We start from the raw sequence: 27,516 nt of genomic DNA, 5'->3' as shown, positions 1-27,516 counted from the left end.
CCCTTCTGAAAATGTTTACGATGTTTGTCAGAAGGGACAATTTCACTTGCACAGAATGGAATCTGTGCTAGAGCAGAGGCCCTGCAAAGGACCCTACACACCTAAGATCGGCTCAGACCAGTGACCTCAGGCTTATCTGATGGCAAAAGACTTTGCAGTGTTGCAAAGTTCAGCTGTCATAGCAGTTTTTGCTTACCTCTTCTCATACTGTCCTGAACACATTCATTCATTTCCTAACTAAACTGGTGTATCATCATTTTTAAGAGGATCCGACTGGCTGCTTCTGCTCATCGGTTTTAAAAACACTGCTACCCAGGGACCTGTCCCTCTTGTTTTGTAAAACGTCAGCTGAATCCTCAGTTGGCAGAAAGAGGTGTCATCCCATTGCCTTCAGTGAGAATAAGTCAGGAGCTTGGACTCAGCAACTTTTGGGGACAGCCAGACAGGGGTTTTTTTCCTCTCCCTTATATCTGAATCTCATTTTGATGTATAGGACAGTTTTACATGAACTTGGAGGGGAAAAGGACAAGGTGCATTAGTGTTTATGTGGATTCAGTGAACTACCAACTTGTGATTTTAGCCCCTGTTTCCACATGTGTTTTTCCTGGCAGCCTAAGTCTTGCTCGGTGCTGTTCTCACCCCTGCACTGTGCTGGCTGGGGTGACCATTCAGTGACCCAGACTGGGAATTTGGTCATTTTTCAACCCCATCAGCTTGCTAGTGTGGTTCATCACATGTGCAGCCACTCAGGCTGATGTGCTGGTTTAGGTGCAGTAGGGCAAATCTGAGAAGCAGGGAGAAGTACCTGGAGACGGGATTGGAGAAGGATTTGTGCAAACAGCACTACTGCTCAGTTTTATTGCCTCACCCAGGTGCTACTGAAATCTTACCCAGTGTTTGTGGAAAAGAAAATAGATACAGACTCAACTTTTAAAAAAACAAAAACAACAACAACAAAACTGAAAGATTGATCCAACACAGTATGGATCTAACCATGGGCTTTGTAGGTGGATGCTGGGCCTCATCCAGATTCTTTCCATGCTTCCCTGTGGAGTTTCTGTGATGTTGTGAGATATACCGAAACAGAACTGAGATCTGTTGAGATACAGGAGACTAAGCTTGTCTCTGCCAGTGCAGATATGCCAGTAACATAAGAAAGCTTTCGTCCAGCTTAGAAGTGCTTATAAATGTTTTGACTGTCCTGTAATTGTCCAAGCCCATGCAACCTGTGCTTTGGACTGGTGCTTCAGCTTCTGTGATGGGTTTATTGTAGTCAGGGATGAGATCCTTATAACCTTTCCCCAAGTGGATGCTAAAGTAAAATTACAATACCATCAAGTGCCATGATATGCTGTGGATGAAAAGTGTGTGGGATTCAGAAAGGAGTTCTGCAGATGTCTCTCTTTCTCTACTTCATGCTGGTCAGCAATCTGATCTTTCTGGGTTGTCCAAACTGTCTCTGTGTCTTCACCTTTTGGTATAGTGCAAAATGTCACAGGGTTATTCTATTCCATCTTCTCAATAAGGACTACAGCGTAACTTCTGACGTTTCTTCCATTTTAGGGAAGTATATTCTCTCACTGAATCCACACAGCATCTGTGTGGGTTCAGCCATCTCTGCAGAGAGATGGCGCCACTGGCTGGAGAGAGAGTTTGTCCATGTGAGTGCAGTGGAGAAACACGGTGGATGCAGAAGGGAGCATGAATTGCACTGGAACCCTGTCAGCACTGAGTGTCCAATAATTTTCATATTCTTTGGTACTGAGTATGTTTTGAAACATAATGTTAGAACACCAGCAATCCTGGCTAGGTGTGCCAAATTAGTCAAAGTAGAGAACAAACTCTGCTGATCTTAATGGAATGAAGCTTCTGGGGGCACTTGGCAAGGCAACTGTTCAGGTGTAGCTCTCTATAATCTCAGAAGGAACATCTCCTTCCTTGTATGTTACTGTAGTTTAAATGAAGAAAGTCTACAAGCAGAGATGATGGTGTTTAAGGTCATGCCACATTGTTGCATCTAACGGATAATACCAGCCATGTTTTCTATAACTCTAAATCAGTAATGTAAGAATAATTTGAGTTCATTTCAGTTAGCGATCTGCGTTAATGGTTGCTCTGTGTGACCTACACTGAATTACCTATAAGTAAGGCAGGTTTGTGGGACTGTGATGCAGGAACCTGTGGCATGTCTTTCTGCTGTGATTCAGACAGTTGTGTCCAGAATGTGATCTCTTTTTGCGGAGAAAGGAGAGTATACATCTTAAACTTGGCTCAGAGAGTCTCCAGTTCAGGGAACAACAGACTGCAGTACTTTCAAAGTAGTACGTGCCCCCATTAAGCCATTCTTTGTTACTGTACAGGATAACTCATAAATAGTTTATTTGATCCTTGGCAACTTCATATTTCATGTAAGGACAGAAGAACACATATGCAATGGCACTTTTATGAGATCAACATTTAATCCCTTAAAATGATTTAGTAAACATCAAGGTCTCCCAAAAACTAGCAGTCTTATCAGTCCAAGCAAACTTGTGAAGGTTAATTAAAAACCTAGCCTTTGCAGCAATGGCTATCACAGAATATTCTGAGCCGGATATACACACGTACATAGACATATTCTTATACAAGTAGACGGGGTTATTACGGTGACTTCTCATTCTGTGCTACGGAAGGCAGTGTAGGTAGGTAAAATGGAAGGTGGCTCCTTCCTCACAGGTGTTGTCTGCATAAAGAACAGGCTCAGTAAGTGAATACAGAACAGTAAGTGAGTGAGAATGGGGAGGCCAGGAAAAAATGTAGGAATATGAGGGAAACATGGCTGATTTTTCAGAGCACTGTGTTGGGGCTCCACAATGTGTTTCTGTTATGAGATTAGCTGATCTGCAGGATGTCCTAGGACATACCATTTCCTCTGTATTTTTTCAGTCTCTCTACCTGAAACAGGGCATAAAGTCCATCAGCTTCTATGTCAGAAGGCTGTAGTCCCCTAAGTGGGGCCAACCAGGCAATCTTGATTTAAGGATTGGTGTCTCAGATGTCTCCTAGTCTCTGGACTTCCCAAAATTGCTTTGGGGTGAAGAATTTCAACAGGCTTGCTTGCAGCATTGTTTTGTCAGAAGAAAGACTTTGTCCTTGTTTTAAGATTGTCTGTGGTTTAGTGTGAACTTGGAAAGCTGAAAGCAAAGGGTTAACCCCTTGATATAAACTCAGAAAAGTTTAAAAGAAAGAATGCAGTTCAGCCTATCAAAGATACGCAGCATCTTCTGTGGCTTAGAGCTTTCCTAAGGCATCTCTCATCCCTGAAGCAAATGGTACAAGCAGTTGAGTGACATTCTCCCTTTGGGATGCTGTCTTACAGAGTGGACTTTTCTGGGTTGTTTGCTTGTTTGTTTGTTTGTTCTGTTGACTTAGGCAGTGAAAGGTAACTGAGCAGACTTTGCTTTCCTGTGTGCTCCATTTCAACATTGGCCTATGAGGCTAATGACAGGGTTGCTGGTCTAAAGAGGTAACATCACTTTCAGGGGATAAACAAACACAGGATGTGTGTTAAGTTGGAGCTACAGGGAGCTATCTTTGCTAGTCAAGTAACTTTATGCATTTTAAAGACTGTTACATTATGTTATGCTAAAGAGTTGAAGAGTACTGCCACCTAGTTCATCCTCCTACTCCAAAACAGGATCAGCTCTACTTATAGCATTCCTGACAGACACTTGTATAACCAGTCCTTTAAGACTTCCAGCAAAGGGGACTCCAACCGCCTTTCCAAGTGAATTTTCAAGCTGAACATTTCTGCAATATGAGCTCATTACTTTTGTCTCCAGCTGCTTGTGAATGTTGATGAAAGATTATTATCTAACTCTGTGCAGCAGCATTTTACGTATTTAAAGCAGATCTTCATGTTTCTGTTCTTTAGGCTGAGCCACCTATATTCTCTCTGTCTTGCCTTATAACTTGATGTTGTCTAGCAACATCACAGGTTCACCTTCAGCTCATGGTTCTGTGTGGTCCTTAGATGCTTTGTGCAGTGCTGTTGTATGCCCAGCTTTCACTTGTTCTGGTTGAATTGTATCCTTCAGCTTTTTCAGTTTGTCAGGATTATTCTAACCTTGTCTTCAGTTATACTTAGTATTTTACCTGGTGTAATGTAATATGCCAGTTAACAAACACTTCTGCTGTGTCACTTCTTCCATTAGTGAAAGTGCTCCATCATCCAGGAGCCAGGTTGAAGAACCCTAAAAGAATGATCCTTCACATTTGGCTGAACTGGAGATAACTGCTCCCAGAAAACAACAAATTATTGACAACTACTACAGCCACTTGCAAGATCACTGTTTTGTAGTAATCATCAGTATTGATCACCAGTTTTCTCATCCACCTATATGCAGTTCCCTCTATGGTGAAACATTTGGGAAGACAGATTTTTAGTACCTAATTTTACTAACTGGATTTACTATTTCTCTTGGTTTTTTCACTTTTCATTATAATGCTTGAAATTTTTTCCTAAAATTTTTCAGCTTTGCCTGAAACTCCTTGCAGCTGCCAGTGGAACCATGCTTTGTGACATGTTGATCTTAGACCATTTTTTTACCTGGTTTAGCTCACTGTGAAGATGCACACACCTACACATGCACCTACCCTCCATACTACTTCCTGAAATTCATTGTTTCACTTATTGATTATTGATTTATTAACCTGTTATCCCTTTAGAGATGGAAATTAGGTTGTTTTGACTAAATTTAATCAACACATCCATGTTTTCTATTTTTGACTTTTATTTTCCTTTGTGTGCTTACAAATCATTTCACACATTCACAGAATAATCTGAGTTGGAAGGGACCCACAAGGATCATTGAGCCCAGCTCTTAAGTGAATGGCCCGTACAGGGATCAAAGCCACAACTTTGGCATTATTAACACCATGCTCCAATCAACTGAGCTAATTAGCTGCACCAGAGTTTTTCTGGGAAATTAAAGTAAAAGCAAATAGTTTATCATTTCTATGGCTTCCTAGCTTTGGGGCTTTTTTTCCATTTCCAAAAATAAGCACTCCAACCTTTTTGAAACATTTGGTACCTTACTTGTCCTCCATAAGCTCTCAAAGACAACTGACAACAGCCTTGAGATTTCTTCTGCTCCTTCCTAAAGTGCTTTAGGGCAAAGTTCATGTATTGAACAATTTGAGAACATTTGGTTTACTCTGATGCTCCCTGTGAATTCCCTATTCTGGGCTGAAATCTTATTCCTTCTTTGTTGATATTAATTCCTGCTAGTGGGAGGATTGTTTGGCCTTTTTCAGTAAAGTCATAGCAAAAAATGGTATTTCAATCTTCCTAGTGTAATGCCTCAATGGCTTGCTTTCCTTTTTTGAGTGGCAGACCAATAATTTTGTTTTACTCACAGAATGATGCATCTCATTTTGTGCCCTGACCTTTTAATCTTCATTCCCACGTGGTATTTTATTGTACAATGCTCATACTCTCTCACTGTAGGAGATGTGCACTATGCATACTTCCTGTCATATACACATTTTAGTTTTCATAAAGAGCAACCGTAATATTAAGAGGGCAACATGCCAAACATGGCAGCTAGAGTTTTGACAGCTGTGAAAGTTCTGGCCAGTGCACCTCATTGGCATATGTTATCATCTTTTGGCTAGTTTCAATAGTGATGCAACATTTTCCCCATTGTTCCATTCAAAATAACCAGGAAAGCCTCACCTACAAGATCCAGACTCTGTCTATCATCATGGTCTGAATGTGTTACCTGCACAAGTGGGATCTGGTAAGAGAAAAGTTTAACAGCCAGACAGTTTTCCTGTGTGTTAACAGTAGTTTAATCTGCTGGCCAGTAGTTCTCCTTACTCCGAGGACTTTCTCTGAGTTGTCTTCCCAAGGCAGCAGCTGTCAGAAAAACAATGAGAACATGTTTCTTGTGGCTGTCTGTGTGGAACCACTCTATCCTCAGGGAGGGAAAGTGGTGAATTTCTGCATCTCCAAAACAAATCCAGTTAGCCAGATTAAGGCTCATAAAACCTGACAATTCTGAGAGGAAAAATACCTTATGAACTGGAAGGACATAGCAAGCAACACTTAATTGTGCAAGTGGCTGCAGGGTTTTCACCAGCTGTGACAGATACTGTAAGCAGCCCCATTGAGAAACCCCCTCTATTTGCACACACACAGCTACAAATGTTTTTAAGTTGCCTTCTGGTGCTGCAGGCTGAAAAGTGGGGCAGGTGCTTTTAATGTATTGCTTTTCCTCAAAAAAAAGGGGCAAGTAATTTCTTTTAACCTCTGTTTTCTATTTTAAAGTCCCTTTTGTCTTCTAGTCTCAGGTTAACTCAGCTCTTCCTGCTGACTTCTTGTCACCGTCCTTTTTTCTCCAGGTTTGGGCTTAGTTTATCAGTTAACAAACAGCATATTTGGTTATCCTGATGTTGTCTCTCCACTCTTCCTGGCCTGTCCATTCTGTATGGGATGAGTTGCTGTTCCCTGCCATAGCCAGTTTTGGTTTCCAGGACTGCTGTACAACTTGCAGAAAAGAAGGGTGACTGGAAGTGTGGGTTCATGGGAAGGGTAAATTGAAAGAAGGATAACTCAAAGGGTCTGTGACTGCACTTATACAAGCCCCCTCTCTCTCATCAATTTTCTGTGTGATCTTGGAGAAGTCATTTAGGTTCTTATCTGAGCACAGAGCCATGTTCATTTTTACTTCAACTCACAACAAGTGTAAAAGGAATTTAAACACCTACCTCCTGGGTCTGGTGAGGACAGAACCACTAATCTCAGTGATGAAATCTATACAGGTGTCTAAACTAGCATTCAGGCCTTCCCATGCACTTGTCTGTCATCTAGACCCTGATTTCTGCTAGTGCTTAGTGGAGATACATCCAAACCAGCTGTCACTGCCATCCATCTTCATTTCGTAGGAGAATGAATTCTTTTAAATTCTCATGTAAATTCCCTTTCTACTTGATTATGAAATACATTTTAATTTGACAGCAGTGTTATTTTTAGTAATACTTTCTGTAGCCTATAGTATTAACATCTAGTTGGCGGAAAAAACTGCTAAATACTTATACTTCTTGTCTTTGATCTTTCACTCAGAACTGAAAAGGTATCACACTTAACATTTTTACTATAAATATTTTAGAAAGCATTTTAAATTCACCTCTCATGTTGGATTTGTTTGGATTATTGGAATGGGTTGTCAGTCTTAAGTACAGGTATCATTTCAGTCACCAGTGGTTAGAAAGTTTAGGGTGATCCTGTTGTGGCTAAGGACCAGGAATGGAATCATTAACATCACTGATAGGAGGAGGACCAACGCTTCTTCCATGTCTTGGAGATGAATGCAATGTGTTTGCACAAGAAGCACAACTCTACAAGCAGTGTGTCTTTCAGAGCTACTCTTTGCAAAGAGATTGTGTCCTCCATCCTCTTCAGAACAGCCAGTTGCTCTGGAAGGGCACAAGAGGGCTGTGAATGAGACACCCAAGTCACAAAGTTCTGTCAGAACTGCAGAGCCTGTTGCTGCCACAGATACGTTCTTCTACCACTGAATTACCAGGGATTTAGGAGGTCAAGAAAAATGGGGAGAAAGCAGGAGAGCCAGAAATGGCAGAAAATATGTTGATTTCTTATGGATTTACTCACTGAAAATGTGGATTTTTCTGTAAAAATTTTCTGGTTGGTAGCCAAAATGCTTCAGCTGCCAGCACTACCATGACTTCCAGGTAATGTGTGCTTCTGTTCTCATCAGTATGTCAGTATCAGCTATGCCAGCCAAGTTTCTTTTCCAGAGAGCGGGGGTGATCCATCATAGGAACTTTTTGCCTTGTCCTCTCATGGGAAAAGCAGTCCTGCCACGGTTTCTGAACTAAACAGGGAAGGAGAAAGTCAAGAAGCTTAGATGGCAATTCCCCTGAGACACAATATCCAAACTGAGTTATTTTGTTCTTTTGTTTGCTCTGTTAGAGAATGTTTAAGTCTCCAGCAGTCAATTTTTAAACAACAAATAATGAAAAGTATTACTCCTTGCATTTTGTTTTGGTGGAAACAAGATTAGATTTTGAAAAGCCTTTGACATGAAGCTTTTTCAGGCAAACCTAGGGAAAATGAAACAAAATAAAATCCTGTGCTGTTCACAGAACAGGTATTCTGTCCTGTCTCATGCTGAGACTATCATTTTTTCTCTCTTACTTTCAGCATCCAATTATTTTTCTATGTTTAGTACATAAAATTATGTCTCAAGTGCTTTACTAGTCAACCTTCTCTTATTTGCCACCACAATGGGTAGAAGTTATTTCACTGGATTTTGTATGTGTGTATCAGAAAGTTGTCTTTTTTCCCATCTTTATTCCACCTGTGCAGTGCTTGTATCCTGTCATAGTGATAACCCTGAAGGAAAAATAGGGGTTTGTACCCTATTCTGAGTCTCCCAGGTTTGTTCTGATCTTTGTATGCATGGCTTGCTTTCATTGCTGAAAGGCTCAGCCTTGGGAAGTAGAGAGACTCATTCCATGCATAGTGTTGAATTTATCTGGCATGGTGAGTGCTCTGGGGTTACACCGCTGACAGCAAGGCAAGTCTTGAAGATATTCAGCCTCTAGCCTAGTCTTGAATCTTCCTGGATTTAGAGCAGGATTTTGAACTGAATCACTCGATGGCCTGGTGAGCCCCTAAAAATGGAGGAGGCCCAGTGTGAAGTGAATGCACAAAGTTCACCTTCCAAGAGGGACAATTCTCAGTCACATCCAGCTTTAAATCCACATGAAATGGATTCCTCAGTTGGCATTGATCAAATATGATGGGAATTCTGTCATCTGTGTTTGATAGATGATTTTCCCAAAGAGACAGAGATTGGAGGACAAGCAGTCATCACCAATGCTGGAATCCATCGCCTTGAGAAATGGTTTCATACCTGCTTTACAACCATTGATCATTGCCTTCTTCAAGGAATCAATGACTCACTGTCTTTAAAACAAAAAGAAAAAACACAATCCCAAATCCCAAGGCTTTGTAGGTTTTCTCTGCCCTTCAGTGGCAGCAAAAGTCTGTGTTACAATTAGCTTATGATCCTGTGGGTACTCTAGATTTTTTTTTTTTTAGTATAATGGAGAATGGTACTTTTCTTCTTCACCCTAATGATATTTCACTGCTGCCTGCATGTAATGGATTCCATTACTTCTGATGCTGTGAGACTTAAGAGCTTTTTAATAGGAAGTGCTTGGATTTGAGATGGGTTGTCTGTATCCTTGGCTGGTTACTGAGAGGACTGTTACAGTGCACAAGGGAAATACTCTCTCCGTTTCTTGTATAACTCAGTCTGTTTATAAGAGTTCCCTCTGCTTGAGAGCTAGCAGAAGAGAGCCCTGCACTGCTCATGGTAGTTCTTTTGTTGGCCTCTGTCAACAAACTGTGGCGATCTGTTGAAATAAGAAAAGGTGTTTATGGGCCAAAGTGCTCAGCCAAAGCAAAACTAACTGCTTGAACTGTTCCATTAAACATTTAATGAGTACCTTTAACAGCCAGGAAACTTTCAAGTGGTGCCTGTGAAAGATTTCTTTCACTATTTATCTATTTGTATCTGTTCCTGCATGCAAGAAATTAGTCGATAGACTTAGGCAGAAAAGGAAAAAAATTATCAAAGCTTTTGAATTAATCCAATATTTTTGAATACTGGACAATGACTTAGATTGTACTTATGGCTATCTAACAGTGTCCAGTGACTGAGAAGCTGAAAAGTTTCCAAGTGCTTTCATTTTTCATCCACTTTTCACTATCTTAACTAGAAGGTGTTATGTCCTTTGCTGTTGTATCCCATGCTATGCTCTTTATCTCTCTCAATAATCTGGCTACTAACAGAATTTTGACTTTTTTTTTCTACATGAAGAGAGAAGCTAAAAATGGAATTAATACTAAAGAAAGAATGAAAAGGTCAAGCAGGTTTAAGGTTTGGTGTTTAGATACAGATTTCACCAAGTCCAATTAGAAAAGAGCAAAAAGTCCATTACTGTCTCATTTTTGTGAAATAGAAGAATAATATTTCAGTCCAATCATCAGTCAGTGAACATACATCTCTTTTAAAGTGACCACCAAAAAAATCCACAGTGGTCAAATTAAGTTGATAGTCTCAACATGCATATCTTGACCTGGACTATTTTTTAAGCTGAACCACCCTTCTGCCAGGTGTCAGCTGGAGAAGGTATGCAAGAGAAATGACCATTTCCTACTTTCTGTGGGTTTAAAATAATTGTTTCTTCTGGAGATGAACTAATACTAATGCCTTTCACTGGCATCAAAATCACCTTAAACAAAAACATGTCCCTTTTTAAGAATAGGCTGTGTGTACAATATGCTCTTCCAGAGAGATGAAGTATTAGCATTTGAAAGGACTGATGAGAATGCATATTTGGGAAAGACCTTTGTTCAGAGAATTACTGCTACATTCTATCACCATGGTAATTGAAGTATTTGCCACTGATGGTAAGGTATACAGCACAAGTCTTTTGCCATTTTCCATGATGTGGTTTCTAGCAAAGAGTGCTATTTGTCAATTTAAAATTTATAGTAGGATATTTAGCAGTTGTGCCTACTATCATAGAGATGGATATGGTTTGAAAGCATGAAACAAAAAGAAACAGGTAATTACATCATCTTCTTGCAGTTTAATATTCTTCCCCATTTCCACTTAAAATGTGAACCATTCTCGAACTGCTGGAGCCACAAAGCAAAACCAAAGCTCTGCAGCCTGCATGATTTTGTCAATTAGGATGCTGGTAATATGAAATAGTTTATTCATTTCTTCCCATCATCACTGCTTTCAGGACATTGTTGCAAACAAAACAAGCTTTTCTCTTCCCTGAGGTCATTCCATGCATGTGATCTCTGTGAAGGGTGTTGCAGCCACTGAGTACTCTGTGAAGGTTTATGTAAGGGAATTACTTGATGAATCTTTTGAGGGCATATAGGATACACATTTCCATGGCAGGGACACCCTCGAAGAACCTCATTAACATGAGTCACTTAACAGAGAGAAAATAATCTCAAATGCTTGCACTACTGTGTTGTCTTGGTTTTGAAAGACAGGTGTCTGCTAAGGAAGGCAGAAGCCTCCCTTGAAGTGGCAGATGTAACCCCTTTCCCTTCGAGTTATTATAATTTTGAAATCAAGGGGCTTTTAGGCAAAGATGTGGAAAATAGGAATAACAGTTCTTTTATATATAACCAGTCAAACAAAACAACAACAACTCTGGCAATAACAGCAATCACAAACCCAGTGCCAGCCTTCTCGGCTGTCAGGCCCTTTCCCCTCGGGTGCAGTTCCGCTCGCAGCCGGCAGGGGCGCTGGCGGCTCCCGGTGAGCAGGGCAGGTGCGATGGTTCCCCCGCGGCTGCAGGGGGCGCTCCGGAGCGAGCTCGGGGAGCACGCGGCACGGGTGGCCTGGGATCCCGGGAAGGGATGGGACAAAGGCTTCACAAACCCCAGACGGCTGGCCCCGGTGTCTGGCTGGAGCTTCGGGAACAGCAGGCTGGAACGGCAGGCTGGAGCAGCAGGCTGGAGCGGCAGGGATGAGCACAAATCCCGGGTGGCAGACACGATGTATCCAAGCGGGGAACCCCCCGGAGGTCTGGGCAGGCAGGGCGAGCACGGCTACAGCGCAGCGAAGGCTCCAATCAGCGGCGGGGCAGGGAAGGTGGGCCGGGGGTCCTGGGATCTTTCTCCGCAGAAAGAAAAAAAAAATGGCCGAACAGAACCAGGCTCCTCTCCCCGAGAACGCCGAGAGCAAACTGACCCCACACCCAGGTGAAACAAAGGAGTAGCCAGGCCCACCCCACCCCCAATGGGCAGCTCTTTTTGTCTTTCCTAAGTACAGCCATTTGTCCCCTAGCAACATGCATATGGGAAAAAATTCCTTTAACAGGAAAAAAACTAGGACTAAACTAAAACCCCAACATGTGTGTGTAGATCTTTCATTTTAAATAGTATTCTGTAGGAAAAGGTGCAGTATAGATATCATGGTGAGTAGTAGTGCTTAGCGAACTGCTCAGCATACAAAAGAGATGGTACTCTTTTTTGCTCTTTCATGCTGTGGGTGATTGTCATCTCTAGTTTTCTGTTCCTCAAAGTAAATCCAGCTCTCTAGAAAAACGTCTTGGTTCTGTGTTGTCCTCACCACTTAAGAGCAGGGGTAACCTCCATACAGAACTCTCTGTGCTTCTGTGCTTTATTTAAGGCAGATGGAAAGTAGAACACAGTTAAAAAGTAGGGGGTTTCCCACTCACTGCTGCCCCTTTTATCTCCCTCTTCCAGTACAAGATGGAGAAATTTTCATTCCTGTTGTGGTATTGCATGTGGAAGAGACAAATGCCAATGCCAGGCATTTATTCTTTACGCAACATTTTGGTTACCAAATGACCCTGTGGTTAGTCTTACGTAATGCCTGAGACAGATTCCCTAGAACGTTGAACTGTTTTGCTGTTGGTAGATTCTGGGATCAGCTTTGTAGCCAAGTTGCATTTAAAGCATCCTTCAGTGGTTTTCCATGCAGGGAAAGCTAACACACATGTAATGATTTTTGTTGCCTACCACACCCTTTCATTCTAGCCCAGGTAGCAGGGTGAGGTAGCTTTCATACTGGTTTTATTAGACTAGTGGCAGACTAAGACCCCTTAATTTCTTGTTGTGCTTAGGTATCAGGCTGAAATACCCAAACACATACAGTGACCTTCAGGTGGACCCCATGCAGTGACTCTGACCTTGCAGGGAAGCAGCTTCCTAGCACATGCCGGCAGCTGTGTGCCAATTCCTGAAAATCATGAGGCAAAGCTCTTCCCTCCAAAAATTGTATGAAAGAGCATTAGGCATTGTTTCACTCCAGTGTTTGTCCACAGTCTGTATCCTGTTTCCTCCTGTGGCATCAGAATAAATCCCTATCTTCCTTATCCCTTTGAGAAGTGCTTCACTGTATTCACTGCGTTTCATTACCTGAAAGCCGCAGGCTGCTGCAGAGGAGACTTGTGACACTAAGATCAGCTGAAGCCTAATGGGAGAGGAGTCCGCGTGACTGCAACCGCATGGGCTTGTCTGGCGGTGCACTTTAGGTAAATAAAGCCCAGTGTGCTCACTGCTAAGCTTCCAAATTTTTTCCTTTTTTTTTCCTTCTTTTTTTACCCCATGAAGCTGCTGTTGCAGGTTTTGGCCTTAAAATTTTATTTCTCAGGATAGAGAGCCACTGCTTCTGTATCACAAGGCTGCAGCACGACATGCAGCAGAGACTTCATTAGGCATTAGCAGAGCCGTCTTTAAAGTAGGCAAACACTCTTTGGCTCTGCAGAACAAAAGGGAAGCAAGAAACTGAATGAGCAAAGGTATTATTTGCTGACAATAATTGTTTCCAGTTGCAGCTGATGGCAGGGATTAATCGCAGTGTCTTAGTACTTTATTTGGGAGCAGGGGAAGTATTAGGGGAGGGAAGAGCCAATAAATGTTCTTCCCCATCTCCCTTGAAAAGTTAGTAATGGCACTCTGGAAACAATGCTTAAGGCTTGAAACTTGCAGTGTGTCTTTTATTGAAATAGGTTTGAACCCTTATACTCCCTCTTTCCAATTAGGAACAGAGATGCAAATAAACCTGGCTAAAAGGTGGGAGAAAAATGTAGCATATGGTGTAGCATCCATGTTATGTTGGGTTATGTGTAGCCAGCCATGTTGTATTAGTAGTTACAACTTCAATTTTGCCTATAATTAAATCTAGATTAATTACATTTAATACAATTCCCATTTTAGTTCTCTCACACCAATGCTTAACTTCAGGTGCAGCTAGCAGAACTGTTCTCTACAACCTCTACCTTTTCCTGATTTAAATACCTCCTAAAGCTACTGTTTTCCACAACACCCACAAGAAACTATTTGTCCTGGTCTGCCATATTTAATTTGTTATGGAATGAACTACTCACTAGGATGGAGGGAGGGGGGATGCAGAAACACCTAAGTCGGGAGTAATCGTCACTTTCATTTAACCAAGGCCAGTGAAGAAGCAGTGCTGTAGCTACACCTACATTAAGCAAACTTTTGCTTACATCCATTTAACGATGGTAATGAATTTTCCATCATGGGTTATATTCCCAATATTTGCAAAACTTCGGGATTAACCCTGTGACTGTACACCTTCTGAACAGACTTCCAGCTGAAGCAATTTGCAAATGTTTTTGATCAGGTGTATTCCTGTAGCACCTTTAAAAACTGAAATACTACCAGCTCTAAGGATATTTGCCAGCCTTGTTTTGAAAATTGTTTCTGCTGAGCTCCGATGCATTATCTCTCTCTCTTACTCAAATTTCTTACTGGCAACACAGCATCTGACCAAATCTTTGCTATTCTATTTACTTGCTTCCCCCAGGTTTGTCCTCTTGGCTGCTTTGAAGAGGTGGAGCAGAGCAGAGCAACACCATCCCCACAGTTACACCTCCCCCTCTTTTCTTAAAGATCACTTTTCTGAAGCATTTAACCTGCACACAGGGAAAGCTTTTGGCTGGCTTTTGGCTGGCTTTTAGCAGTTAACTGCAGTCAGCTTAACATTTTATGAAATGCAGTTTGCCCTTTCAGGTTCCAGCCAGATTTAACTTGCTTTATCTTCAGAGCACACAAAAAAGGAGGAATGCTTTAATTAGAAGAAGCCTTTTTTTTGTAAACTGCCAGTGGGAGCAGGGCAAACTTCCCACCTTTATTAGGTGGGACAAAATTGGTGTCAAACAGCTATTCTGAGGTAAAAATTACCTGTCCCTGTTTCTAGTAGGATTTAAGGCTGAAATTAGTATCTTGAGAGTTATGTTTGTGGATGAACACATCTAACCTTAGATTTAATCAAGCAGTGATAAACATAAACGTGGTTCTAACATGAAACAATTTTCAGGGGAGAGATGACCCAAAGCTTGCTGACTGCCTTTGTGTGCCATTAAATGTAGAGTTCTGCCAGTCTGGGAGCGTCTTCTGCCTGGTACTCTCTGGTTTCCCATTATTTTTCCCCTCAGATTTTCTCTCTATTACAGAAGTGGGTGTTCACCTTTGAAAGAAGAAGCTGTGTGGGCTCCATTCAAAACTAGAAAGGATGCCACAACTGCCATTTAAATTCAGTAACACAGGCACTGCAATTACAGAGATGCCCTTGCAAGAACTAGGTGCTCCTGCCTGCTTTCGATGGAGAGCGAGAAGATTTTTTTCACTTTTACTCAACTTAATGGTTTGTCCTGATTTTTCATTAACTTGTCTTTGCCTAGCCAGCAACTCTTAAATACTTTTTCCCCCCCATCATTCCCTGTTCTTCTTTGTCTCTTACTTTCCATAGCACAGGGTAAGAAGCCCTCCTCCCGGGGTTGTTTGCTCTGGTAAGAAGCTACCACACCACAATACCATTTGAGGTACAAGGTGGACTTCAGCAAAGTCCTCTGCCAGAATTAAAATTCAGCTCAGTCCCGCCTCTCCGAACTGTGTATTTTAGCATTAAGGTGATTTTCAAGCAGCAGGAGCAAAATTAGACCGCAAATAAAAATGATCCAGAGAGTAAGTGTTTGGCCTCATGTATTTGCATTTGTAGGCACATGTATTTATGAGTCCTCTTTTGGTTTGTGTTTTGTAGGACGAAGAAGGTCAGCCACTGCTACCGGATCATTTACCGGCACCCAGAGAGGACGCTAACGCAGGACGAGGTGCATCGCATCCACCAAGCTATTGAGGAGTCAGCAGTTCGGGAGCTTGGGGTGGAGGGCAGGTTCTAGAACGCTGCTCTGGAGCCCCAAGGACAGTTGCTTTCTTCTTTCTTTTTTTTCTCTTTATTTCTTTTTTTTTCTTCTATTTTTGGGGATGGTTTTAGGTCACAAGTAAAGAGAGGGGTTTTGTGACTGAACATAGAAAGCGACTGATAAATGGGCAATGGTAAAACTGGCAGGTAATAAACATTACTACTGAGAAATCATTGACAAAGCGCTGGTGCTTTATTTTAAGAAATGGGGGAACAGCAGTAATGTAAGATTTCCCTCCTGTTACGATAAGAAATACACTGCCTGGTGGTTTTCTGTGTTGTTAATTGGTCCCTGGGTTCCATTAAACTGTAAATACTTGGCATTATTTCTGTGTTGACAGGATCTTCTGTCCGTGTAACAAGTGAAGCAAATCAGAGACATGGGTTAGCTCAGGGAAGAAAAACCCATCCTGCCCCCCACCCAGCTTTTCTTTTTATAAATAAGAAATGTCAGATTTTGCTTCAAGAAACCTTCCAAGAAGTACATCTTGTGAAGTTTGGCTCTCTTACCTTCAGAGCCCATGGGTGTTGTGTTCATCAGAAAAGGAGCCAGTGTGGCTTGGGCCAGGCTTGGCTGTCTTCAAATGCTGGGTCATTGGCAAGTTTTTCCTGTTAGATCCTCTTGCTCCCACAGAGCTGAGCAGAGCTTAGTGAGGTGCTCCAAGCTGTGCTGCCTTCACCAGGGGAGAAGCTCCCTTGTCTGACTTCTCTTTGCATAGACACCAGTGCAAGTCTCCTCCCCTGTCACCATCAAAGTATTGATATCACCTAGGGCAGGATGGCAGTAAATAGAAACTCTTCCCTACAATGCCCTGAAAAGCAGCTGCCTTGATCTCTCACAGTATCTTGCCTTCTGGCAGCAGTGTCTGCTCAGAAATTTGACCTTTAAGGCAAGAAAGCAAACTAAAATGGGATCTTCTGCTGTTTGAAGTGCCAGTTGCTTTACAGGATGCTTGCCTTTTTCATTGCAGGTTATAATAAATAAATTCTGGCAGTGGTATGATGCTAGGGCCTGTAGAAGTATTCAAATGATCTGATAAACACTTGATTGAGCCATTGCAGATGCTGATACGGAATATGGGACCGGTTTTGGCTTGTGATGGTATTTCATACAGTCTTGCAGGTCACATCTGGTTGCTGTGCAGGCAACATTCCCTCCTTCAGGGAAGAAGGCGGTAAAAATGCTGCAACAAACAGCATCTAACACTGATTTATACCTTATCAAGAAACATCTGTGCAGCAGGCTTGTACTCAACTGTAAGAAGACAGTTACTATTGCAGATGTGACAGAAGCAGAGTGCTCATTTTAATTTCATTACTCAACATATTTAGCTGTGTAAACAAATCCTAATCTAAATCACTGTTGTGTTATCCAAATAACTTGATTATGAAAACAATATGCTAGACTTTCTACAAGGTAAAAAGAATGGGTGCCATTTAGGCACCAGAAAAACCTACTTGGTTATTTTTAAACCATCGTCTACTAAGATCCATAAATACAGCCTAGCCCACTTGATGTTTCTCAGTCCCCTTCGTCCTTCACCTTTTCAGAATTCTCAGTGAGGACCTGAGGAGGAGGAGGACTTTCCTGAACTTCACTGAGCAGTAATTGTTCCAAGACAAGGCCTGATTGATGCTGCCACATGGGGCACTAGATTATGTGGATCTTAATTGATGGAATTGCCTGTGGAGAGAGTATGTAACCTGTGTGCTGTATGAAAGAACAAAGTCTCTTGGGAAAACAGGAGAATATCTGTGGTGAAGTAGGTCACAAGATTTCCCTTTTAATTTATTAATTACTGAGGCTTCCCTTTTCTGCTCCCCAAATCCTTCAGTTCTTCTCTGATTCTGATCAGTCAGTTTTGGGGACATAGAAATCTGGGAAAAGCGAGGAGAAGATTGGACATTGAGCCTTTTTCACTGCAGCCACAGGACATCATGTCTGGCTTTGCAAGGCAGTTTGGATGTTCTAGGATCAGCCCATATCCAGTCACTAACATCAGCTGTGTTTGACTCAATGTTTTTAGAGCTCTTTTCCAAGCTAAACAATTCTATGATTCTCTGTCTGGACTGCACTCCAGTGAGCATGGGCTTCCTGCAACGGCCAGGTCTTGGTGGAGTAGTGTTATCCTTTGAAACAGAAAGGTTAATCTCACAGGCTAGTAGGATAAGGGGGAAATTCAAAGCTTTCCCTGAAGATGACCTGACACCAAGGGATCATCTTCTGGGGTTTGAATTTTCATAGGAGCAACTTTCAGGCAAAAACATGAACCATTAAGATTAAAAAACCAAATAGCCTCTTCAGAAGCAAGTGTGATTCAACCATATGAAGGCCTGTAAAATCATATGGGCTGGCTGTGAGCAGAATATAAATACTTGGATTTAGATTCGGTAAGCCTTTCTCAAATATGTTCTAGGATTAATCTACTCCAAAGACCCATTGTCGTGGCAGAGATTCACCACAAGTAGCAAAGCAGACCTCAGATCAAAAGGAATCAGTGTTGTGCTTTTATGCTGCTGTCCTTTGGAAAATATGGTTTCCCCTTCAAAGCCTGACATTAATTTTTACTGAGGAAATTTGCTATGGACAGCAGTAGACTCTCAAGTCATATGATCCCTTGTGGGTGCCAACAGAGAGCTCGTAAGAATCCCAAGGTTGTAAAAGCCATGATTTATTTTACTGCTGGTCAGAGACACAGGATGCCAACAGGACCTCAGAGACTGGATTGATCCTGGTGGGAGTGTGACTGAGGAAGGTCCTTGGGACAGTCACTGACCAACTCTGTCAAAGGAAAGGCTACCCACTGCTGTCACTTAGCTTTTCTCAAGACATATTTAGCACACAGGTAGGTGAACTGGCTTGAAGACCAAGGACAACGTCGCTGCCAAGGTAAGATCCCTTGCTGGTCTCTGCTACCCTATAATCTGTCTCATGAATATTCCCCAACCTTGGATGAGCTACAAGTATAGTAAAGGGGGATGAGTTCACAAATATCAAAGTGATACCATGCCATGTGGAAATATTAAGGGGAGCAGCATTTGAGTAATTAATGGGTATGCTGACTGACTAGTGACAGGCACAATGCACTGCTTCTTGTTTTTCTTGGCTACTTCTGTGTGTGTTTTTGTGTGCCTCTGGGTTTTATATCAACATCCTTTAATACAAGAGAAAAAACTCAATTGTAGCAAAAGAAGCTACAGGAGTACTGGCTGGAGATTTGTGTGACTGAACAGTATGTACTGTTTAAATGTTCTAAATGCTGGTTTTGTTCCTACTGTGATTCTGTGATTCTTGAAAGACTAAAGATTTAGCTTTAACACCCAGTTTGGGATCTTCCCAGTAAACTGGTAGCAGATTTACAGTGCACTTAGTCTTACCTGGTTCTGATGTTCTTGTTAAAGGTGCTACAATGAAAGGTGGTGTGATCTAGATAGGCAGGAAATGGCTCCGTGTTTTTACCCTTGAGACTGCAGTCACCTCTGCCATGGTATTGCCAGCCATGGTCAAACAGTTGCACAAATCTGAAATCAGTTTTCTACTGAGAATCCAAACTATGTTAGTAAATCACTGGTAGTCATTTCCCTTCCATTGAGAACGCTAACTGCTGTCCCTTCTGCAACTGGTGGCTGTACTGCAGCACTGAATTTGCTGTCTCCTTACTCTGCACCTGTATTGGATTTCTCAACTACTGACAAATTGGTCTCAGTCCTTGAATAATTCAGGGATTAGCTTTGTTTTGAAAAAAAAAATGAAAACCAAAAAAAGCTGTGGGCTTTTTGTGTGTTTGGTAGTTTTTATCTGAGTGATTGGTGCATTTCAGCTGTCCCAGGGAAACTCGCAGTCAAGACAGGAATCTTTGGTGGTTCATTGAAGTAAACACAGGGAGTCTTCCCTGAAAAGCAGAATTATGTCTGTCTCATTGAGTTCATATTTGGGCAAAACTAAAGAACCTTGTCTTCACTGTGGGTTGACTGAAGGTTCACTGGAGCTCATTGGTTAAGCCAAGGTCAGAAAGCACTCTGTGTTGCCACTACCACCCCAAACACACACAGAAGCAGTTTTATGCACAAGGACATTCTATCAGATTCAGTGTGAGCATATAAAATGATTGTGCTGGGTATTTGAGGCTTGCTAGTTGGTATTGCTGAACTATCTCCATCCAAATTGTTACCATCTGGGAGAGAAAATGGGTTTGTACTTCAGCTCTGAAATAAGTAGCCATATTTTTAAAGCTCAGAGCTCTCTTCAGCTACTGTCTGCTGTGTGTCTTTGCTCAGAGATGTCTGTTTCTGTAAAACAGATTTGCTTTCTGTGTAGAACAGGCCATATTGACTAATTACACACCTCCTGATCAAATTTTAAGATACATGAACATTGTCTCTGAAGGGCAACCAAAACTGAAGCAGTCTTGTGAGATCCTTGAACAGATTTGTAGGGGACACAAGAAACCAGTCTTTGGTATTTATTACTTGCTTTAAATGTTGGTACAATCGCATCAGACTTTTAAGCTGAGTATCTCAGAGGAGACAATTGCAGTTCAACACAGAGCATGGACATATGCTGGGTGAAGGCACTGACTTCTCCAGAATGTGTTGTATAAGGTTTGATCATCATTAACATCTGATGCACTCAAATGTTTGGCAGTTTTCGTGCTTTTGTCAGATGGCCTCTGTTATTCTATTTATGCCCACTGTTAACTGAGTAGAGTCTGGTTTAATCTGCCTTTTTTACTTGGACTTCTGACATGACCTTGCTTTCTCTTTTCAGTTTTGCTTACTTTCTCATACAGTTCTTGCTGCTGAAATTTGGTATAACTTTGGTGAAGAAACAGTGCCAGGCTGCAGGCAGGGAGATTTATTATGCCACAGCCTAAAGCCCGTGCTCCCGCACCGCGTTACTGCAGGGACTCTCTGTGCTCACCCTCTGGATGCAGGTGATTAACATGCGGTCCAGGGAACTGCGCCTCTGCCTCCTCAGTAATTTGCTGGGCAGCACTGCAGTCATCCGGAGCAGCTGCCACTTAAATGGGCAGTAGATTGTTCTCTTTTTATTTTAGTGTCTGCAGCTTCCCCGTGTGCCACAGCCAGACGCGCTGTGTTGGTGTTTGCTGCAGCAAAGCATCAATTAGCTGCATCTCGCCATGTGCTGCCTGTGCAGCCATTTTTCAGCAGAATCGCTGCATGCATGTAAATGGTTACTCCCATCTCCATCCACAGATGGGAGGCACATCGAGGCCAGGGGTCAGGATTAAAAACTTACTAGACCCCAACAGGTATGATTAACTGCTTGTGGGATTTCAACAATGTCTGTGCAGGATGGAAAGTCCAAACTTGAGGCATCTGTCCAAATGTTTAGTCACTTGAAACATTTTGTAACCCGGTACTCAGTAGCCGTGGTGACACTGGTGTCATTCTCGGGAGGGGAGCAGGTTTAGGGAGCGATCACAGGGTAGCTGAGAAGCAAGGCACTCATGTCCTGGGCTCAAAGTGCTGAACTATCCTCCTCACCACCATGCTCCAGGAAGGCACGGATGTGATTTCGGCTGCCTGCCTTTGCATAGACACATAGTAAATAATTAACATGCACACCCAGGCTTTTTGGTCATCAGTTATTGCTGTAACTGATGATTAATTCAAGGAATTATTGATTCTCATGCCAAATCTTTACTCACAGGTGGTAGAGAAACTAATGATCATTCATAGGGTCATTATTGACAGATCTCAGTATAGGAAGTGAGTAAAATGTGTGGGAATGGAAGTGTAGGTCCGTAGGTTCGTTTGTGCCTCCCAGATCATGAGGGGAATGATTGACAAACTCAAGTCGAAAGTCTTAACCCGTACCCCCACCAAGGCCCCTCTTGTTGGGTTTCACATACTTGCTGGGTCTTTCAGGAGGAACAGAGCCATCTGGGATCACCAAACAGCTCTCCAGAGATGTCTGCCCAGTGTCCACCAGGAAGCTCTTGCCTGGACACTGGAGACTCTGAGCACACGTCATGCCTTCCACAGCAACATGGTTGGAGCCTGATTGCCTTAAAACTCCTGTCCTATGCTCACAGTACACATAAGCCTACCTCCCTGGGCCCTGCCCCAAAGCACTTCCTTTCTTTGACAATCTCCTAAATTCTGGTTAATCTCCCTCCCATGACTCCTGACCTCAGCTCTTCTCCCCTTTCTACCACAGTGCCCCAGTCACTACCCCCTGCCTTGCCAGAAGCTTGCTCAGAACGTTTTCACGCTGGGGCCAAGAAAAACAGATCAATGCTCCCCGAGTATGTGTGTTAATGCTTGGGTGTCTCTTCTCAGCTGCTGTTTTTTCCAAAGCTTGCCAGAACATCATGCCTCAGAGACCCTCACTTGAAGTCCAGCATGGATGCATTTGGATTCAAAAGTCAGTGAAGGTGACTGGCAGTGGAAGCCTGAACATCCATCTCCATTGCACACAGCCTTGCTTCCTTGAGCAAGGAGACAGAAAAATAGCAGGGCTGCAAGGAAGGCATAATAAGGTGTATCCTGACTGAAAGTTCAGGTGTATGAGTAAGAACATGATGCCCAGCATGGTCCCTTGCATGTACTTCCAGAAAATGATTGCAAATATATTTTTGATAAATAATAACAGCAGCCTTCTCTGTGTGTTTACAAGCTGCTGTTATTGTGCTATATAGCCTGCATCACTTTTCTTTCCACTTGCTAGAAACAGAAAAATTTTAATTTGATTGAGAATTAAATTATTTCCTGATGTTTCTGGTCTTGCAGCATTACTTCTTATGTTTGAACAAGGAGGTCAGCCCAGCATTGCTAAGATTTTCAGAACCTTACCAAACTAGGTTATTTGTTTGTCACGCACATATGAAATCAGAGTGGGTTATGTGAGTCTCATTTCTGTGCTGTGGATGCAAAAGCAGGGTTGTTGTTCCCTATGTTCTGTCTGATTAGAGGTTTTTCTCTCTGCTGCTTTGCTCCGATACACAGAAATCACCTTTTTCCTAGAAAAATTCAATACTTTCTGGTGCCTCCTGCTGTCAGAGAGCCAACAGTCTTCTGAGAACTCTCCCTTCAAAGATCAATCAAATTTTGGGCAGAGAACTCCCTTTCCCACTTGAGACTTTTTTTCAGCCTGAAGGAATTTTTTGCATCTGTTTTAGGCTCCTGTGCAACACCTGCTGCTGGTGACAATGCAGGTCTTTTTCCACCTCCAGGGAAGAAAGGTGACTTAATAGAAAGGCCAACTTTATAAAAGAAGTTTGAATTACTTAAATGTCCTGCCATAATGACAAAAAAAAAAATATCTAGCCTCTTAAAAATTATGCAGAGAAGTCAGGTTTGATCTTTACTAGAGAGCAGGTTTGTGCAATGGTAGCATTTCCACATCAGTGCAGCTTGTGAGGCTCCAACAGAGGACAGCTTTTCCACTGAATGCTCTTTCATTCGTGTTTGGAAAATTGCCTGGTAGTTTTATGGCTTCCTTTCTGTTTGGTCACACATCTGGAGTCGTTGGCTGTGCCTTCTCTGCTTATTCCCTAACACCTTCTGTGCCTGGTGCTCTGGCTCTGCATAGGATGGGGCAAAGAGGGGAAAGTGGCTCTTAACCTACAGGGTCTGTTGATTGCTATCCCCTTCTCTGGGCTTTGAAGGAAGTCAGCTGGAAGAGTGCCTCTCCTAGCGCTGATGTTCCAGTGGAGACATGGTTGACAGGAAGAAAAGTAGTGACATTTCCCAGAGGGAAGTAGATGTGAAATGATCCATGTGGGACAGTTGGCCTTGCATTCAGAGAGCAACTGTTTCATGCTGGCAGGGAAAAGGTGATTTTTCCAGTGTGGATGCAGGTGGCATCATGCATGGCCATCTCCACCTGGAAACCACCTCTACAGTCCAAATGTTGAGCCAAACACTGGGATCACCATGGCCCATGGTGATCCCAGTGGCTTTCCTACCATTACCTTCCATTGAGTTATTTTGTAAGAAAAACCAGAGCATCCTGTATGGGACTCTGTCCAGAAAGCTCTCTGGAAAAGCACACCCTGTTAATGGGGTAGAACAGCTTGTTATTAAACCCTCCCACTCAGTGGCAGACCTAAAAGGGAGGGACAAATCTGACCATAAATGTGGGACTTTTTCTTAATAGTGACTGTAACCCTGAGCTTTCCTACAAGATCTTACGGATCTTGAAACATTTTTCCAATGAAGATCAAATGATACACATTTATCAGAAACATGAACTGAAGGCTGGAGAAACTGAAGGGTTTGCCTGGTCTCACAGATTTCTGATGCAGTACCTGAGCCCCATTCTGCAGGTGGCATGTGCCCTCAGGAATGAGGGGAGGACCTTGGTGCTGTACGTGATCCTTGCAGCACTGGATTAGGATTAGGCCCCATTTCTCTGCTTCTCTGCATTGCAGTGGCATTTAATGCATTACACTGGAAGCTTTCGCCACCAGAAGTGTTACAGTGACTGAGAGACAAAGGATGAAAGAAGGAAACTGTGAGGCAAGGAGGGTCACCAGGCATCTAATTTTCCCAATACTTCCACCCTCTTCTTTTCAAAGTGCACGTTGAGTGAGGCTGAGGAAGCAATTGGCAGCACATTCACAGCACCTTGGTCCTCTGTGTGTGTGCCTTCTGCGAGGATCTCTGGTGTGTGTACTGAAATTGTGTCAGGAGCTACGTGGTTTCTGCCTGGGGCTTTAGCATGCCTGGTCTTCCAGAAGATTTCATTTTCCCAGTCAAGAGCTCCTGGGCACCTTGGACCTGCTCTAAGGAAGGGGATGAAATGCTTAGTGGTAAGGCTTAGCCCTGCAGGGCATTTCTCCAGACATGAGAGTGCTGAGAACAGCAGTGCCCCTGCTTCCTCTGGTCCTTCCCTGCACCAAGGCCAAGTGCGCACCCCCAGTGCTGGCATCGGGGTGCCATGAGAGCTGAGATTCACGTGGTGGTGTCTGAAATACATTTCCTCTTGTGAAAGGCTGGCAAGTGTACGTGAAAGCTTTTCATCAAGTTATCAAATAACATTTTGTTCTTGTCTCAATATGATGAGCATAGCTTGGCAGTCCAGGCTCTTACATACAAGATTGTAGATGTAGGAGCTCTCAATGCATTATTTTTCTTGCATTCACTAATTCTGTTTCCCCTTGTACCCATGTGAACTTCTGTGGTAAGAAGCTGAGTTTAGCTAAGCTGTGTTGAAAAGAACGTATGCTTTGCCATCTAGTTTTGCCTGGTGTCCCACATTCCAAAATTACCGGTACAGTCAACACCAGGCCAGAGAGGTACTGACAAATCTGGGAAGTTTCTGGAGGAGAGTGACAGAGTTGATCAGGAAAGGTGGAAGCACAGGTAGATGAGTTCAAATAAAACTGCTGCAGAGCCCAGCTCAGGAATGACTAACAAGTGTGTGGTTTGTGAGACATGCAGCGCTCTGATGAGCACGAACAGCCTCCCACTCTCCCGAGCATGAGAGCGGAATTCTTGGTGTGACATGCAGGGATATAACGAGGGCTAATGGTGTGACAGTCAGACTGAATGTAAGGTAAAATTTCCTGACAGTAAGATGTATTTTGCTGTGAAACAGCCTCCCAAGGGAAAGGGAAGGAGCCCAACTGCTTTGCCCTTTTTAAAGCCAGACTGGACAAAACATTAGGGAAGGTAATCCAGGGAGCAGGTGTAAATTGGCTGGAGGATGGAGTGATGATCTAATAGATCCTTTCCATTTCTAGCTCCTAGGATATAATACTGTCTGTAATGAGTTTTGTCTGGTTTTAAATTTAGGGGGTAACAAGGAGATAAAACTGAGCAAAAAGATTAACTGTAAGAACTAAGAAAAAAACTGTAGATTTTGTCTAATAGTCATGGAAAGGGCCAGTGGCACTATTCAAAAACAGCATTGCAAATGGAAAAGAGAAAATTGTTACATAAGTAATGATTATGGTAATGACATATTTTTAAAGAGTCTTGGTAGTCCCAAGTATCCAAGAGCACATTTCAGATTTGAGGGTGTGCATGTGTGATGCATGAAATTACTGTAGCTGACATTGAAATGCAGCAACCACTGCACTGAAACAACCTGTTTTAATGGCAGCAGTTTAAGATGGGGTATAAAGTGTAACTTCTGTAACTGAAACTGTAGAAGAATTGTCTTGGTTTGGCAGAATTTCATTAACTGATGAATTATCTAGGCAGGAGTTTCTTTTGCAACTGCCTTTCCCCATGTCTTTGCTTTTAAAGCAGCAGGATCTGGGAATATTGACCAGGGTTCCCTGGTTCCTTTTGGGTGGGCAGGGAGAAGTCTGCTGAATGAGCATGAACCTGAGCTGAGACACATTGGACTGGCCTCCTTGTGTAGTGTTTATCTCCCTCTTGTGAGTCCTGACTTCAGACTCTGAATTCCTGGAGGACAAGGGCAATCCCCTTTCTTTCAGCAAAGACAACAAGGGGGTCTGATTGGAAAAATATGAAAATGCGAAATAGTATGGTCTATGTATGGAACCAGAACAGGCAGTTTGGAGAAGCAGAATATGTATTATTAACTGGTTTTAATATTGTAATTTTAAACTGACGTGTTGGTTGTCATTCACATGAAGAACAATTACTTTCTTTTTTTTTTTTTTGAATAAGCAGTCACAAATCTGAAAGAAAGTGGCCAAAATACAAATGTTCTGCATTGTTTATCACTCATGAAATTAGACTTTCTCAGACAACAGCCTTGAGGAGTCATCTCAGTTGAAAGAGGACGGAAATGAGCCAGGCAAGAACTTGCATGTTGAACATGTCATCCTTCTGGAGCCACATGCTCACCATGGAACTGACTCACATGGCATTAAAAATTGTTTGTTCTCATTTACACAATCTGCAAGACTGTTTAATGTAATATTTGATAGCTCCACAATTAATTGAATGATATCCATTTGTTAATGAAGGTGGAAAACATTCCTGTATGAAGTGCCACTTACTACTGAGTAGTTGAGGTACTGTACAGTTTGGCTACCTCTAAATTTTAGACAGATTTACCAATATCCAGGATTTTTATTCAGTAGTCACTACAGATTTAGTCCTTTTAGCTGTTAGCTAGTCATGTGAAAATCAGTAAAAATTTTCCTTTGAATGTTTATATTATTCATAAGGGTTGTTTGGCACTAGAGTTCTCACTTTATCCACCAGAAATTTCAGTTTCATCAAAAAAACCCACAAATTCAGGCCTGAGACAAAATTCTGCCACTCTCCTGCTTCCAAAATAACAGAGCCAAGAAAATATTTATTTATAAAAAACTGATGTGACAGTCTTCAGCTTTACAGTAGCTGTAAACCTTCATGATCTGGGTTTCCCAGGGCTTGCAGGTTTTTAGTGTTGGGGCAGCTGAAAAAATGGTTACACCAGCAGCTTCCACATTTGAGCTGCCAAAATTGCAACAGTCCTGTGAAGTGGTTCAATTTTTTTTTCTTTTTCTAAACCTTCTTATGTAAATTTTTTCAGTCTAAAACCTTTCAACTAGTCCCAGGTCTTAGACTGTAGATTAGTATTTGACTTTCAGTAGGGTGTTTGTTTCTAGACTTCCTTATTTTATGAAAGAATGACTTCTATTCCTTTTCCATTTAGGCACCTTAGAAATCCTACCTTTCTTAGTAGTGCCATAGAAAATCTCCCCAACTGTGGGTGGTTCAGCTGCTGTTACCTGGTGCAACCCTCAGCCTGGGTACGCTGTCTTGCTGTAGGGAAAGGACG

At 42.3% G+C, this 27,516-nt stretch overlaps 1 protein-coding gene across 5 annotated transcripts in view; it reads left to right on the top strand.

Annotated features, from left to right (window-relative positions):
• Positions 1–16,126, top strand: part of FARS2 (phenylalanyl-tRNA synthetase 2, mitochondrial) — a 232,258-nt gene extending 216,132 nt beyond the window's left edge. For all 5 annotated transcript variants that reach the window (XM_039550221.1, XM_039550218.1, XM_039550220.1 and 2 more), the window contains one exon: positions 15,639–16,126. In XM_039550221.1, coding sequence (XP_039406155.1) covers positions 15,639–15,777 — 139 coding nt within the window. In that variant the 3' untranslated portion in view covers positions 15,778–16,126. The remainder of the gene's footprint in view (positions 1–15,638) is intronic.
• Positions 16,127–27,516: the final 11,390 nt, after the last annotated feature.

This window comes from Corvus cornix, chromosome 2 (genome assembly GCF_000738735.6).
Source record: "Corvus cornix cornix isolate S_Up_H32 chromosome 2, ASM73873v5, whole genome shotgun sequence".
NCBI classification, from domain to species: Eukaryota; Metazoa; Chordata; class Aves; order Passeriformes; family Corvidae; genus Corvus; species Corvus cornix.
Note: the sequence above shows the minus strand (reverse complement) of the source record. Positions and strands in the feature narration are given on the sequence as shown.